The sequence below is a fragment of the Uranotaenia lowii genome, chromosome 1 (assembly GCF_029784155.1).
Source record: "Uranotaenia lowii strain MFRU-FL chromosome 1, ASM2978415v1, whole genome shotgun sequence".
Taxonomy (NCBI): domain Eukaryota; kingdom Metazoa; phylum Arthropoda; class Insecta; order Diptera; family Culicidae; genus Uranotaenia; species Uranotaenia lowii.
Genome location: NC_073691.1, coordinates 12567791 through 12584321, shown reverse-complemented (window position 1 = coordinate 12584321; position 16531 = coordinate 12567791). Strand labels below are relative to the sequence as shown.

Below are 16531 nucleotides of genomic sequence, written 5' to 3'. Positions count from 1 at the left end.
TTTTCAGTGAAAAGATTAGCCGACCACGTGCCGCTAATGCAAACTTTTCCAATGCCAAAACGATTCTTGACAGCCTCTCACAGTCGGTTGCTCGAAATCTTTCTAGGAATCGTACTAGTTTTTTTTTCTTCCCTCAACCGGGTATAAAACAAACTCAATATTTATGAAAACAAAGCACCGTTCCAAACGGAAACAAACATTGGAAATGCATCGCCCGGGCTAAAAGTGCAGCACCTTCCGTCAACACTCGTTAGACTTGTTGCATTTGCAGCAGCAGTAGCATCGGATGCTAGCAAAAAAAAACAAAAATAAATAAACAACCATTTAAAAAGCTAGTAGTGACATCCGATCCGATCCAATCCTACTGGGGTACTGTTAGCTAACCTTTTGCTCTCCCCCGGAGACGATGCTCTAGATGAAAGGGTTTTTGAAATTGTTTTTTTACTCTGATACTGACAGATTTTGGAGAGAGTTTTTCCTTTTTAAAAAAAATCGGATTGGATTGGATTTCTTGTTGATGTTGAATGAAAACTTTTCATGAAAAAATCCTGAATATTTTTCTACAAATTTTCTCCTTCCCTTGTGCTTATCTATTCAAAATATGGAATGATTACATGGAACAAATTGAATGGAATAAGCTATACCATGGGTGCACGGATTCATCGCTTTTTTGCGCATCTTCATTTTTTACTTTTACTGATTTCAAACGTTATGTAAACTGATTCTGATTTATGAACTCGGGAATTCACTACTGAACATCAGTTTAAAGTATAATCTTTAGATCATAACCCTGTTTTAATTAAATAACCCTTTTTCAAAGCGATTAATGTGAATTTTTAATTAAGCACTAACTACTGAAATTATGGCAAAAATATCACACTTCTAGTGTTTAACATTCTTGTACTAAAAATCATTAGCTTTCTTATGTTTTCTATGACTTTTTTCTTCTTATTGCCTTCAGAGATTATGTAACTATTAAAAGTAAAAATTTTGAAATCCGTACTTGAAATTACCGCGGTTCCCATTGATAGTGTTTCTTCGAATAATTCGATACATTTTGCTTCAAATTTGAACTCTATAAGACATTTTCAAAATTTTCGTTGGTGCTTCGCTAATTTGGAATCATCTGTATGGTTATCTCTTGAGCAAAAAACGAGAAAAAAGTTGAAGTTTAGACATTCTCTGCCATTTTTAGCAGACCAATCACCGTCTTTTTCAGTGATTTTCGAAACCTTGTTTTAAGAATAAGATTTTTGAAATGTTTCCTTATCAATCGCATTTTCTCGAAAGAAAAAAACTAAGTTATTCAAATTATTGGAATTTAGCAATCTTAAAAACTCAAACCTAAATTTATGATTATTTCATCGAAAGAATGAAAATAGTGGAAGATTTAATAAATTTTTGTTTAAAATTTGAATTTTCACCAACTTCTTAGATCATTTGTGAAAGTTTCATCATATTCTAAGTTGTCTCCTCGACAGTTTCTTTTTTCTTAGTTTAAAGCGACTCTTACCAATCAATATTTTATTAACATTCTGCCATCATTTTCTAAATTTGTGCGAGTTTACTACGAATTGAAACCTTGGAGAAATTTACTTAGAAATTTGTTTCAACTGATCTTTTTCCAAATGCATTCAAAAAATTAAATAATAATGAATTTAAAAAAATTAAAAAGAGGACCAAAATTTAAAAAAACAAAAGTGAAAAAAAAACAAAATCTGAAAAATTAAAATGAAGATATCAGTTTAAAAACACATTTTAAGGCTCTGGTCGTCTTTAAATGTGAAAATACTTGTGCATAATAAAATGGTTGTTCAGGGAAATGAAATGAATCTCTGGCTTTCAAAGTTCAAATTGGCAATCCTCGATTGATGTCCTCATTTTCTTACAATTTTTTGTTTTGATTTTTTGAACTTTTGCACTAAAAAAACGCTCGATCTAGTAACTATTTTCCTGTTAATTCGTAGAAATGAAAAGCGTATTAAAATTCAGAAAGCTCCCACTTCTGAAAATGGACATCACTCTATTTGAAAAATATTTTCTTTCAAAAAAGCATGCAAGGTAACACAACCATTGAAAAGTATTCCCTTTTTGAAAAGTCTTCTCTCGGTCAATGATATACATAGCTAATACTAATAAGATAACAAAATCTAAAAATAGTGTGCCTAGTGTTATATTTTTAACCACGAAACAGACTCGTGACTTTCGCTTGTGGCACAAATTCTTAACAACGAGTCAGGCTCGTGGTGTCGCTTAATTTAAAACCAAGAATTATTGAAACAATTCATTTGCCACGAGTTCCCTTGTTGAGAAATTTTAAATCACTAGTCTACCAGTCTTAGTTATGGTTTTTTTCCGGTAGCGAATATGACATAAATCAATTATGGAACACATTTGTGTTCGACTGTAAGCGTCAAAGTGTTTCTGGGATGAAATGAAAAAAAATTTACTCACCCCTTAATGGGAAACTAAAGTTTTTTTGTGAGAAATTTTCGTTTTTTGGATCAATTAGTCCATCACCAAGCAGATTCTTTTTTATCTTTCCAAGCATAATTTTGTCTAGTGGTTTCGATTTATTGACAATAATTTTTTATCACGAGTCAGATTCGTAAGGTAGGTATTTGCATTTTGCACAAATTCTCTACCACGAGCCAGACTCGTGGTTATAAACCAAATAAGTAGTTTGCATAATTTTGTCCAGTGGTTTTCATTTATTGAAGATAATTTTTTATCACGAGTCAGATTCGTTAGGTATGTGTTTGCATATTGCTCAAAATCTCTACCACGAGCCAGACTCGTAGTTGTAAACCAAATAAGTAGTAAAAAAAAGTTAAAAATAGTTCCCAATCATAGACGGAAATCATACAGACACGAAATATTTCTTGAGTGTCGTCATCATAGTTTTGAGAAATGTGCTCTCTAGATTATACTATCTATGTCATGCAATTTACGAACAAACAAACCTAAAGAGGAAGGAAAACGAATTGGCCCAACTAGGGGACCATCTTCTAATTCTAGTGCAGAAGTGATTCAAATCAGTTACAGCAGCAACAGCAACACCAGTAGCATTCGGGCAGCCACTAACTTCGGAACGCGAGCGGGCGGGCTGGTTGCGCGAAGGCGAAATGATCAATGAAGTGTGAAATTTCCTGCAGATGTTTGTTATTTTATTTTTCAAACGATTGGGTACACCGAGTAATAAAATAAACAGAAGTCGTCGTCTTAGCTGGTACCAGGAAAAGTAATCCAAGTTCTTAGGAACTTGGTAAAGCTCTCTCTTCCTGCTGCGAGTGTGTGTCTCTCTTTCGCGTGTTTCGATTCACAACGAGAACGTTGGACATGAATGACTGGCCTGTTTAGATAGTGTCCCTGTGCATCACTACTTACCTGCTGGACATCGTACCCTGAGTTGATGCGGACTTTGTTACAACTGTAAAGGATCGATTGTGTTCAAACGTTAATGTGTGTTGTTTTTCTACTCTTAGCAGCTGCTTTCGAGAAAGTGAAGTGAAGCTGAAGAAAAATTATTTAAAAAAAAAGTGGAGCAAATGTGATTTCTCGCTCGGCAATGGTGAATGTTGTTGCATCATAGATAACCCGGAGTGGCAAGCAAGTCTTATCGCAACCGCGGGAAGCATGTGACAAAAAGCGCGATTGGCGCTAGAAGTGTGTGTGTGCAATTTTTGAAAGGGAGCGCATTTTGTTTGGTTTTTTTTTTTTTGGTATAATCAAGAGTTGATTTGATTCGGTTTTGGGTGAAGGAAGTGATATTTTTTTAAGGGAAAATGTCCAGCGTTCATGCGGTCCCTTTTAACCGGCAGTACGGATCATTTCGTACCTCGAATGCCGGAATACCAAAGAGTCCGATGATAGGCGGACTCAATCGAGGGTTGATAGCGACGATTGGCGGGACCGGAACATCAAGCTTTCAGACGCCAGGAAGGGCATCCGGAAGGGCTGTTCCTACACCAGTCAAGAATCAGGAGAATCTACCGGCTGCGGTGTCCAGCAAAGTGATAGCGGTCACTCCGAGAAGTTGCCGAAAGGCGCTCACCTCAAACGGGACGGCGGCCAGTTCTTTGGAATCAACCAAGAAGATAGGGCTGAACTCACCCCTCCAATCACCTCAGATCATCCGGTCGACCCGGATCGAGCAAAACAATTGGAACAAAAAGCTGACCTCAAACTTTTGCTCTCTACACTCGAAGTCTCCGGGCAGTTCCGGAACTTCGGTCGAGTCCATTGTGCCAAAATATACCAATAGTAGCAGCAACAGTAACGGCGGTGCCTTGAAAGCGTCCTTTTCGACCTTCTCGACCTCTCGGCCCGGGGAAGGCCTCAACTCCTCGAACGGATCTCAGAAACGTGCCTACAACGTGCACAAACCAATAGCTAAAGGTGGTGCCAGCAAGTACATCGCTAGCAGCAACAATGGCAATATTAGCAGTAGTAGTACCAGTAGCACTGGCAGTAGTCGTAGCAACAATGGCTGTGTATCCCACAAGATTGTCACCAAGAAACTGTACCGGGAGGCCAATGCCCCCAAGGGTTACGTGGCCCAGATGGCCACAGCCCTCAGCAACGGAACGATGATGCCAACCCAGAACGGAACAACGAAGCAAACCTCAACGAGCAGCACCAGTAGCAGCAACAGTTCCTACTCCAGCAAATTCCCCAACGGGTTGCCCTTCGAGAACGAGTTCTACCGAAGGCCCCGCCGTTCCCTTTCCGAGGTCCGACCCACGGACGCCTCAGGCCCCCGGCATCTCCTCGGCCTTGGCCAGTCCCAGCGTCGGAGCAACTCCTCGGACACAGTCAGCCTCTCGGCCTACGGGGACGAATTTTCCCGGAAACCATCCAACGAAGACCTTTTCGTAGATTTCACCAAAAGCCTACCGGAAACGCCCAAATCGGCCAACTCACCACTTCGTCTTCCACATCTTACAAACGGCAACGGCAACAATCACAATTCGACCAGAAACGGCCACCCCCAAACGACGACATCGATAGTTGAGTATAAAAATATTAACCATGCGAATTATTTTTACAAGTTTGAAAGCGTCAGCCGGCATCATCATCTGCGGCGCCAGCGGCGTCCCAGTCCTCCGCCAAACTTCCGAGGGGACGCCGCAGACGCCCGTAACAACAATGGCGGTGGTGCTAACGACGACGACGAGGATGAACGGGGCGAGGAGGCGGAAGGCGAAAAGTCAACCGTGTACGTCGCCGTGGCCACGTGGGTTCCAAAATGCAACAGGTTGCCGTACCACCATCATCACAATCATCAGCAGCAAACGGCGACGGCGCAGGCGTCCAAAGTGAACGAGCCGTCGTCTAAAGCCGAAGCAACTAGTGGTGGTGCTGGCGGTACCGGTAAGAATGGCGTTCTGGAACCCACGGCTGATTGCTCAGAGTGAGTATTGCTTTTTGATTATAATTTTTCTATATTCAAATTGTACTCTTGAAATTTGAAGATAAAAAAACAAATTCCCATAATTCTGGTTGCGGGATGAAATTATTTATGAATACCGATAATTGTTTAGATTATCGACCTCGGATACGGACACCACGAGTCTGACTCGTGGTGTCTGTTTCTATTACAAATCTCTTCAACGCAAGTGACACTCGCAGCCTTATTTTATCATATAAATCTACACCACGAGTCAGACTCGTTACTTTGTTTACGACTCGAGACCTTTTCAAAAACATGAATCCTTTATCACGAGTCAGACTCGTGACTCTTGTTTGTTTTATTTTATTTTTTCATAGCTGAACACAACACAAGCCTTTTTTCTCAGGAATTCAACAAGTCAAGTCGCTTTTGTTATTAAGTTCATGATTATCGCCCTTTCGAATACGGACACCACGAGTCTGACTCGTGGTGTTTGCTTTTTAATACAATTTCCTCAACACAAGTCACACTCGCAGCCTTATTTTATTTTTTAAATTTACACCACGAGTCTGACTCGTTACTTTTTTTATGACTCAAGACTTTTAAAAAACAGGAATCCTTTGTCACGAGTCAGACTCGTGACTCTTGTTTGTTGTATAATTTTTGATAGCAGAACAAATCATAAGTCAATCTCGTGTTTTTTTTTTTTTTGGAAATTGCTCAAATTCCTTTTCAAACCAGTTTGGCTTTTGGTTTTTGTTTTTGGCCTGGTGTTCTTCAACACGAGTTAGACTCGTGCGTGGTTCAATTTCCGATATAAACGTTATAAATTCCTAGAAAAATATGCGCGCATTTTATGGCAATGTTTGTTAAAAAATAATTCAAATTTGATTTCAGATTTTGATGGAACTCTATTCTCAAACATTTTATTTGAAAATTTTGAAAAAAAAATGTATTATCCGACGTCGTTATTTTTATTTCTGCCTCTGTTGAGAGGATTCTTGTGGAAATGTTCGACAAATTCATACTTCAAATGTTCTCGATTGACTTTTCGTTTTTTTTTTTCAATCTGTGAAATCATTATCTCCCGCAGTTTATAACCATTTTAACATTTGCTTAACGACGACCAGCTGCTCCAGTTTATTATCCCACTGAACTTTCCATAAGCAGTTTTATGCACCAACAACAACACCCAACATTTGGGGTGTAATTTGTTCTTTCTTGAATTATGATCTAAATCGCTCGTGTGAATCTTATCCAGAGACGCAAAAAAAAACAAGATCAAACGCAGTTTAACTACACATTTTGAAATGAGATTTCTCAAGTGCTCTGGAACCCACTAGTCAGCAAGAAAAGTTCAAGGAACCCACATCGCTTGTTCGCTTGCGGTCTTTAAGATCATACCTACTAGGTCCGATAGTTTAACCATCAATAAGATTTGGCCGCTACTTCTCTACCAAGATCACGGCCCAGATGACCTTCAGGGTGCTATTTCGGTTTATGTAACGGTCCTCAGCGACCCACGCAAATAAAACCGAACGAAAAAAAACGAAACACACAAAATCCGTAAGACGTTGAATGCGCAATTGATTTGTGTTTGTGTTTTTTTCTCGGTTTTTGGTTCCAGCTCCCTACGTCATAAACAAATTGGTTTCGCCCAGCTAGAAGCACATTTGAATTTCGGCAAATCCCCAAACACATCTGCGAACGCTCTAGCTTCCAAATGGTTAATCCGTTCAATTACCCCCGCGGGGGTCGGTCGATCCTGTGTACTAACTGGTTTAATGTTGCCGAGGAACACATTAGCCAAAAAACAAAAAAAAAAAACGCGCGTACCAACCCTCTTGCAGGGGAAGAGGTAAATCAAGCATCTCAATTTGGCGATTGAGGAAGTTCTGCATCTGCTCGGTTCGACTCCAAGCCAAGTTCGGAATTGTTGCTCCGTGCTTAGTGTTTTAATTTTAATTTTTTTGCTCTCCTGCTTTTCGGCGTTTTGTTTTTGGAATAATCCGCCTTTCTAGGTGTAATATACTACCTAGCGGTGATTTGTTTTCCTAATTGATGGGCAGCAATTTCGCGGAACGGTAATATTTTGATACAATGTTGCAACACAGCCTATAAAAAATAGGCATTATTTTCTTTGAGAATAAAAAAATATCACGGTCGCCATAGAAAATTGTTCACAGACGCCTTAGGGAATTCAGTATCTTTTTTAAAACAAACCATTGTTTTCCAAGCCTACCCAAAATTGTCATTAAAAAATGTACCATTATTTTTCGGTGATCGAAAATTGTTACGGTCGCCATATGAAATTTATCAATACATAGAGTTGCAAACATTAACTTTTGGCTCCCATATGTTATTTCGATACCTTTTGGGTCTCCAAGCATCTGTGTAAAATATGAGATGATTTGGATGATTCCTGAATTAGTTTCAAATTAGCATGGAAATTTGTTTGGAAGAAGACATTTTGCATATTAATTCATCCAAAAAATTCAAACAAGCTCTAAATAAAGATTCTCTTTAATTATCGTTTTTGTCTATTATTGAGCTTCATTTTTTAGCTAACATGAGAAAAAGCTGAACATTTTATAGAAAAAAATTACAGCAATTTCAAAATAAAAATTCTGATTTCAACAAAAATATTGAAAATGGTAAGTTTAGCTCGCTAGCATTGTCAATAATTACATGAAATGTTTTTGTCAAGGTTCTCTGAATAAACAATCCTATTTACTATGCAAAGCAGCTCTCTGTGATTTTTTATTAATTCAGGACTGGAGTAATCGCTTCCTTAATTTTTATTGCTTTCCCGGTAGTAAAAACAACCAAAAAATGATATGGGAGGTGTAAAAAATTATAAATTTGAAATTTCCATACAAAGGGATATATTGAATCGCACGTTTGAACAAAAATTAATTTATTTCCGAAAATTATCAAAATTTTCACGGTCGCCATAATGGATCAATATCCTTTGAATCTCATTTTTTTAATAATTAATTTTAGAACAACTAAAATTTTCACGGTCGCCATAAAAAATGGACCAACATAGATCGTATTCAAATTAATCAATTTATTTCCGAGTCGAACCAAAGTTGTCATGGACCTCATCGAAAATAACAAAAAAATGGACTTCTTCGATACATGTTTGTTTTATTTCATTTTAAAAAATAAACCGTACTTTTCCGCATAGTTTTTAAAATCACTCAAGAAAAGCACTCAGGATTCGTTTCAAACTAGAAAACTTATACCTTCGACTGCTGTGATATGCACGTGATGAAGATGAAAGTATTCGTTGAATATTTGTACAGCGAGAGACAAATCGCACTGCAATCAGGAGTGAGATTGTTAACACATAAGAGTGCGCGAGAGCATTCACATCCGCAGATGAAGAGTATTCCCTTCTCCGGAAAAATCTATTGCGCATTGTGTTGAGAAGAAATTTGAGAGCTATCACAGTTTTTTCTTGGTATTTACGTTCACGAGAAAAGACGCTGCTCTCCGAACCAGAGGTGCCAAAGGTGTCCTGATTTTTCAGGATTTGTCCTGATTTTCGAGAGACCGTCCTGATTTTTCAATAACTCAAATTGTCCTGATTTTTTTAAATTGATCTTCAAAATATCTCGATTGCTCCCTATTTCCCAAAGAAATCTTAATTATTATTGAAGTGATGACAACATCAAACGAATCTGTAATAAATCAGTTTAACCTCTTAAACCGATGATAGTCTTCGGTTCAGATGACATTTAAACGGTGTTTTTCGATATAACCTGCAAGCCAGCCAAGAAGTTCATATCTTCTGTTGCATAAACTAAGGCTTCTGCAGCAACGTCATTTCGCCTTCATTTACGCAATCTCAGAAAAGTTGCATATTATTTCCACCAATCTAGTGGTGTTCTGAAAAATCCTGATTTCTTTTCTTCGCCGTGTCCTGATTTTATTGACGAAATCACTTGGCACCTCTGCTCCGAACCAAGGTTGCCGAAAATAATTCTGTGTTTTTCCGATAAAAAATTCTGACTTTCTGTGATTTCACCCAGAAGTTCTGTTATGGTAACAGCATAAGTATCTTTGAAATGTCTTGATAAAAATGAGTATTTTTTACATTTCACTTAAGAAAAATCAATTGACATTACCAATATCAGCTTGTTTTTCCAAAACAAAGATAAAAATCCAAAATTTATGTTGACATATCATTTATAATTTTGGAAATACGAACTAAATTTAAAAAATCTGTGAAATCTGTAAAAATTTCCAAAATTCTGTGTACAGATTCTGTGATGAAAATTTGCTCAAAATTCTGTGAAATTATAGATTATTCTGTCATTTCGGCAACCTTGCTCCGAACACCACCTTTGACAGTAATTTAGAAAAGAAAAAGTCCAACACAGCAGTAGGCATGGTTGCCACAAATACAGATTTATTTAAAAAAAAAGCCCGGTCGAACGCAACCTCATGTGTTCGACCCATCTGAGCTGGTTGTGGGTAGCAATGTGGCTTCTTCGTCACTTACTACAAACAGCCAGCAGATGCGGGGTAAAGAATCACACAAGTAGTTTCATGCTGTCGATAAAACAATGCCCTAGCTCACATTTTAACCACCTATTCGTTTCTTCTACCCAAAGCGCTCTAGCTTTGACCTTTCCACCTATCAATTTTCATTTCTGTCGTAATTGCTCTCTAAAAACTAGATTTTCAATTTGCCGGAATGCCATAAACTTAGATAAGAAAAAAGGAAATAGAAACGGAAATATCGATTAAACATTTCATTAAAAAAAAAGACAGAATTTAGATTTACATATGTTAAAGTCGTAATTTTTTTTTTTAACGAGCACACACATATAGGATCGTGGAACTATTTCTTTGAAGAGATCTAAATTCTACTTAAGACTAAACGTACATCTTCCAAGGGTATTGGTATGTATGCCGCGACCGAGACTCGATCTCTTGGCCTTTAGCTTAGAAAACTTAAACGCTATCCTCTAGGCCACGGTCGGTGGCTAAATTATGAGAAATAATAACACAGTTTAAAGTAGCTACCAGAATTCAAAGAACCTTTCAGGTTATTTATTCATTTTGATTTTTGAAAAGCTGAGAGAACAGAAATGGTATCAACAGTCAAACGAAAATCGAAAAAAAACTACAGGTTTTTTTTATTTTTTCCACTGATGATCTGTTTTGTTGTCGGTGCACATTTCGGTGCAGATTTTTTGTCGGTGAAATTTTTTTTAATAAGCGCGTATAGATTTGAATTTGGCTATGCAATGTTGTTATTTTTTGAACTTTTTGTGGTGGGAACAGAGTTGGCAACTGTTTATAAAAAAAATCTAGAGGATTTTGTGTGGGAAAGTCTAGATAGCTATCATTGAAGGTCACTATTTTTTTGGTCGTCAGATCTCAACGATAGAGATAGTCTCGAAACGTATAAAAATCGTATGGTTGCAATCACTATCAATGCCTGGAGCCATACATGCTTTGGTTATTTCTCTGTTTCACATGTATTTACGCAGCATTTCTTGTTTATAATACCTTTCAAACAGTTTTTTTATACTAATTTCAGTAATTTCCAGTCAGAGAATTATAAATTTGAATACTTTTGTTGAACAATTTAGGTCTACACTCAAAACTTTTGAGTCAAAAGTCTGGAAGTTTGGCAACTTAAAAAAATTGTCTTTCGGAAGGTCAAAAAGTCTCTAACATTTAGACAAAATCTGAAAGGTTGACATCACTGGGTGGGAGTAGGAATAATTTTTTCTTCATTTACAGATTCAGATTGCAAACCGCGCAAATTCGTAGGTTTGACTAAAAACGAAAAAAATTACTGATTTTAGAAAAATTAAACTTCATGACCTGTTTTTTTTTTTTGGTCGTCAGGTAAAAATTACGATTATCCGCAGAATTTTTAGAAAATCCGTAGAAAATCCGTAGATTTCGAGCATCGATCCGTATATCCGTAGAATTTACTAAAATCCGTAGATCTGACAACGCTGCACTGGGTGTATGACTGAAACACTAGGGCGCTCTTGGCTTGAATTCTCTTTCTCCCACCCAGATGCGAGGACTCTCACACTTGCCGCTTACAGCTCGTGTAAAATCGGTTAACAAGCAAGGCTGCCGAAGTCACAGAAAAATCTGTAGTTTCACAGAATGTTGAGCCAATTTTCATCACAGATTCTATGTCACAGAACACAGAATTTTAAATATTCAAAGATTTCACAGAATTTTTTAACTTAGAATGGGTGGTCAATATAAAATTAAGATTTCTTACTTTAAATTAGAAATGTAAGATAAGATTGGTAATGATTGATTTTTCCCTACTAAAATGTAAAAAAGACCCAATTTATCATGAATTCAATGAAATTTAAAGAACTAGCATCAAAAAAACCATCACAAAACTTTTGGATACAATCATAGAAAGTCAGATTTTTTTTCACAAAAACCCAGATTTTATTTTTGGCAACCTTGATGGAGTGGATGATCAGCAGCGTTGCCAGATTGTAAACCGTTCAAATCCGTAGGTTTGACTTAAAACGAAAAAAGTACTGATTTTGGCAAACCGAAACTTGATGATCTTTTCTTTAGAGATTCTAGATTTCGATCATCGATCCGTAGATCCGCAGGAGTGCTCAAAATTCGGATTTCTGCGTAGATCTGGCCACATCATTGATCAGCGAAAGAGGATAACACTCGGAAGCCTATCTGAAAACTGTGTTGTTTTCTCCCGGCTCTTTGTTGCTTAGGAGGAGTCGACCAACCATGGATACAACACTTAAAAATAGTTCTACAGTTTTAAGCAATTTGTGTAGATATCGTGTGTTTTTCTGACATCTCTAGACAATGTCTTGGAGTATTTGATTCGCCTCTTTTCAATATGGCCGTCCAGTTTTTCGCTTTCTCAAGAACAATGGCCTATGACTAAGGTTGCCAGATTGCCCGGATATTTAATATAAAATTTAGGAACCGTCCGGCCCGGCCCGGTTGCCTGGACTTCATTGATAGATGTCCGGATTTTGCCCGGATTTATTCACTTTATTTGACACATAAAAAAATATTACAAATTGTGTTGTAATTTTTTTTTATTTATGCCTACAAAACAAAATTTTCAAACCAAGTTTTATAAAAATAATCATGAAAGTTTTTTGGAAGCCTTAAATACGATTCTAAATCGGTCGATAAATTTTGATGAAAATTATTCTTTTTTTTTTATTATTGATTTTTGGTTGAGTAGTTTCAGGGTTTTTCACAAAATTTTCCTGGACATTGCCTGGATTTTTGTTCGTCAATTTTGAAATCAAATTCCCGGATTTTGCCAGATTTTTGTACAAAATTGTCCGGATTTGTCCGGCCCGGATACGTGTTAAAAAATTAGGCAACTTATTCATGACTTACATTTTCAACACATTTTTTTTCTTCTACAAAAGCAAACTTGCTTTATCTATACAACTTTTCACTTCAATACTCTCATTCAATTTCTACTTAGAGATTATCTCGCTGAAATATCAAAAAAATATTATAATCATAAATTATAACGGCGATTAAAATCTCGAAACAATCTTTATTCTCGAAATCTTTGTTTTGTCCTCCTTTTTTGTCAAAAAAGTGCACGAACTTCTTACGTAAATTTTTACCTATTTTAAAATGCCATCTTGAACACAAGAGCTGATGAAAAAAAAAAACAAAAAAGGATTTTTGGGTTCAGCGCCCCTAAATTAGTCAAAATTAACGGAAAAATTGAATTTTGTTACCTTTTGTAATCAATCTATTTCTAAGGCCAATCGAAATTGTCAGGGACGCAATGGAATTTTAGTTTTAAAAATAAGACAGTAGGTTTTCTAGCAGACCTAAAATTGCCACGGTCGCCATGAAACTTAGCCAAAATGGGAAATTTTTCTGATGGTTGTTATTTTTTTTAATTTTGAAAAATTATAAAAACTTTTATGATCAACATATTCTTCAATGCTTGTAAATTCTCATTGTTAAACCAAAAAAACAACCAAAATTTACCAAAATATGTCACGAATGCCCTAGAATACTTATTCTAGGGCATATACATATTCTTCATATTCTTAATTGATTGATCAATTTTTTTTCGAAACTTGTTCAATTACATATAAAAAAAATAGTTTTCTAGCAGATCTAACATTGTCACGGTCGCCATAAAAAACTGATCGAAATGAGAAATTTTCTTCAATTTTTGTTAAATTTTGAAAAATAAACTTTACATTTACGATAAAAAATTGTCACGGTCGCCATAGCGAATTGACCAAAAGAAATCAAATTCTTCGAGTCATGTTAAGTTTCATACTTGAACACAAAATCAAAATTTACCACGGTTGTCCTATGGAACTTATCAAATTAGATCACATTCTTTAAGTTTGTTAAGCCTACCGAAAATTGTCGCGATCGCCATGGAAAATGGACCAATATTTTTGAATGTTTGTTTAACATCAGTTTTGAAAAATCAACAACTTTTTTTCGAACTGACCCAAAAGTGTCACGGTCGCCATGAGAAATTGACCAAAATAAATCATACATATTCCCCTATGAACAACCATTTCTAGCCCAGTATTGTTACTGTTACTTGGAAAGAACTGTTTTACCATTTCATATTTTGATTTTGTAAGTCAATCTTCAAGAGTTTAAACAACGAGCCAAACTTAGTGAACTACTTTATGGGGTAAACCTTCTCAAGGGATCGCGTAATCTTCAAATTGGAGTAGGAAGGAACTACTGGCGACCGTGGTCAGTTGTCAGACACACAACCGGGACGAGGTAGTCGTCCGCCCATGCAGATTCTGGAAGCCCATGGCGGCTTTCCATTTCGCTTGGTTGCTGGCTGGAGCTGGACCCGGTAAGACCGGTTTTCCTCGTTGGGATTGAGGTTCAATCGCCAACAGTAAATACGCGTCGCGCATAAGCGGCAACCATTGCTGATTATTGTCGTGGACGAACGTGGATTACCTAATGGATCTCGGCCGACCATGATGGCTAGCAGCAGACAAGGTTCAGCAATGATCCTTTAGGTTTGAACCTCAAACGATTTTTTTTGGCCCCCCGAGAAAGTACGCTTTCCGCGAACTGGACAACCTACAGTCGGTGAATCAACTTTGGAACACAGAAAAAAATCACGCAAGACGACACGATGTGAAAACGCCATTTACGGTTGCGCCGCGCGGCTTATGATTTAATTTTTCGTTTTTCTCTCTTGGCTCTGCGAATCGAGCTGATTTATTCACGTGTGCTGTGCGTCCAAAATGCAACCAGGCTCAGGCAGTCAACCAAGAAAAATCAAGGCCTGAACGACAAGATCCTACCATCTTGAAACCGGCAGCTCTTCGACGACGACCAAGACGTGATCTTGTTTTGCCATTACACCACTTTTTTTGTTCCGTTTTTTTTTCTTCAACGAAAGACGCGCGCGCGCCTGGTCTGTTTAAAACTGATCTTGGCTCGATCGAATGTTTTTTCTCTCTGTTTTGTTACTTTATCTTGTTCGAATTTTGCAAAATGGCTATCGTGGAGGTTATTCATCTCTCAGTCGCCCCCGTTCTCCCTTCTCATTTTCCTTTCTTTCCGCTGATACTGATACTGAAAATTGAAGGGGCACGTCGTCGTTACATGGCGATGGATATCATAAACCATCATCAGCGAACGAACCGGCGGAATCAATCTAGCTTGAAAAAGAGCAGAGCAGCGCACCTCTCAAAAAACATGGAACTTGTGGAGGAGGAAGAAATTTCGAACGACCAGCAGCAGCCACCACAATCAATGAGGCCTGTAGAGCATGTCCCCGCGATTAAATACGCGAACGGCACGTTTTTGCTCTTTATATTCGGTTTTTGGTATTTTTTTTCTTTAGTTTTGGAACTCGTTTTTACGTAGGTCGCGAGGAACCTCCTCCTCTCTTGGTGGTGAGCTTGAACTTCTCGGAAGATCAATCTCAAGGTTCGGAAGCTGCGTGAGTTTTGTTCAAGTGGACCAGAATAAGCAGGTTAAGCGCTTAATTAGCGAAAAAGAGGTTGACTCGTGTACAGCCCCCCGTTTTAAATTTGGTGACAGGTTACCCACCGAAGATTTTTAAGGTTTCCTCACTAGAAACAGAATGCAAATTAAATCATGAGTTGAATTCATCGTTCTACCGTAACCATCCCAGTGAACAATGTGGGCACACACGTAGCCTTCTCGAAAAAAAAAACTTTATCGAACCCACTTTGCTCAAGCGAGTAAGCAAACAAGCAACAAACAAGAGCCAGTTTAATTGCAACATTTTTGCATTGGCAAGGTTCTGCAGGTCGTAAATCAAAGAAAAAAAAACAACCACTCAAAAACACCACATATGATGCTGGAACCGCTAACAAATTTCTGCAGCTGCTGCTAGTAACTGCTTGTTTCTGTAGCTGTTAACATTCTAGAAGACAAATTGCATGGTTTGTTTGGGATCATCGATTACGGATTTGGTTAGATCTAAAAACCACCAACAAATGAACGAACGAAATCATTTGAATAAAGTCTCCGTCTCAGCTGCAGCTGCTGCTTGGCAGGTTGCAATGCAGGTCGCCCCATGTTCTTTGCACATTCGAGAAGTAGCATTTCGACGGATAAGATTTGATTAAGGTGGAGTAGCGCATGTGGGGAACCATTCTTGGCCGATCAAATAACAAAAAAAAAACAATTCTTTCCCTGATAAATACGAAATATCCACGGTCGCCATTGAAAACGGGCATAATTTTTCAGTTCGTATTGTATTTCATTTACTTTAATATAAATAATTCGTTTTCGAACAATTCCAAAATTGTCACGGTCGCCAGAGAAAGAAGACAAAAATCAAACGAATTCTTGGGTACTTTTACAAAATACCGAGAGGAATCAAAATACAAACGGTCGCCTTATTAAATGGGTCCAACTGCACACAGTTTCTCATTTTCTAAAACGGAAAATAGCATTCCAATTCGCCCGAAATTTCGAAAGAATAAAAACGATCAGTTAGACCGCATTCTGACAACCTATTAGTAATAAGTTAGACAGACCATAAGGCGTCAAGTGAGAGTAAAAGGCTGTCAGTCAGATAGTCAGACAAGCTGTCAGTAAGACTGTCAGTCGGACATTCATTGAGATAGTTATTCTAACAGTCATACCATCAGT

General features: G+C 37.6%; 2 protein-coding genes across 3 annotated transcripts in view; one reads left to right on the top strand and one right to left on the bottom strand.

Annotated features, from left to right (window-relative positions):
• The window catches only part of LOC129739663 (40S ribosomal protein SA), a 243595-nt gene that overhangs the window by 118835 nt on the left and 108229 nt on the right, over positions 1-16531 (bottom strand). The window lies entirely within an intron of this gene.
• Positions 3786-5417, top strand: LOC129757820 (uncharacterized protein DDB_G0280205-like). The gene has a single exon (XM_055755145.1). It carries the CDS (start codon positions 3786-3788, stop codon positions 5415-5417), a length of 1632 nt encoding a protein of 543 aa, XP_055611120.1.

Excerpts from the sequence above, each read along its gene's own strand:
- LOC129757820 (XM_055755145.1), top strand. The coding sequence starts at position 3,786 with ATGTCCAGCGTTCATGCGGTCCCTTTTAACCGGCAGTACGGATCATTT.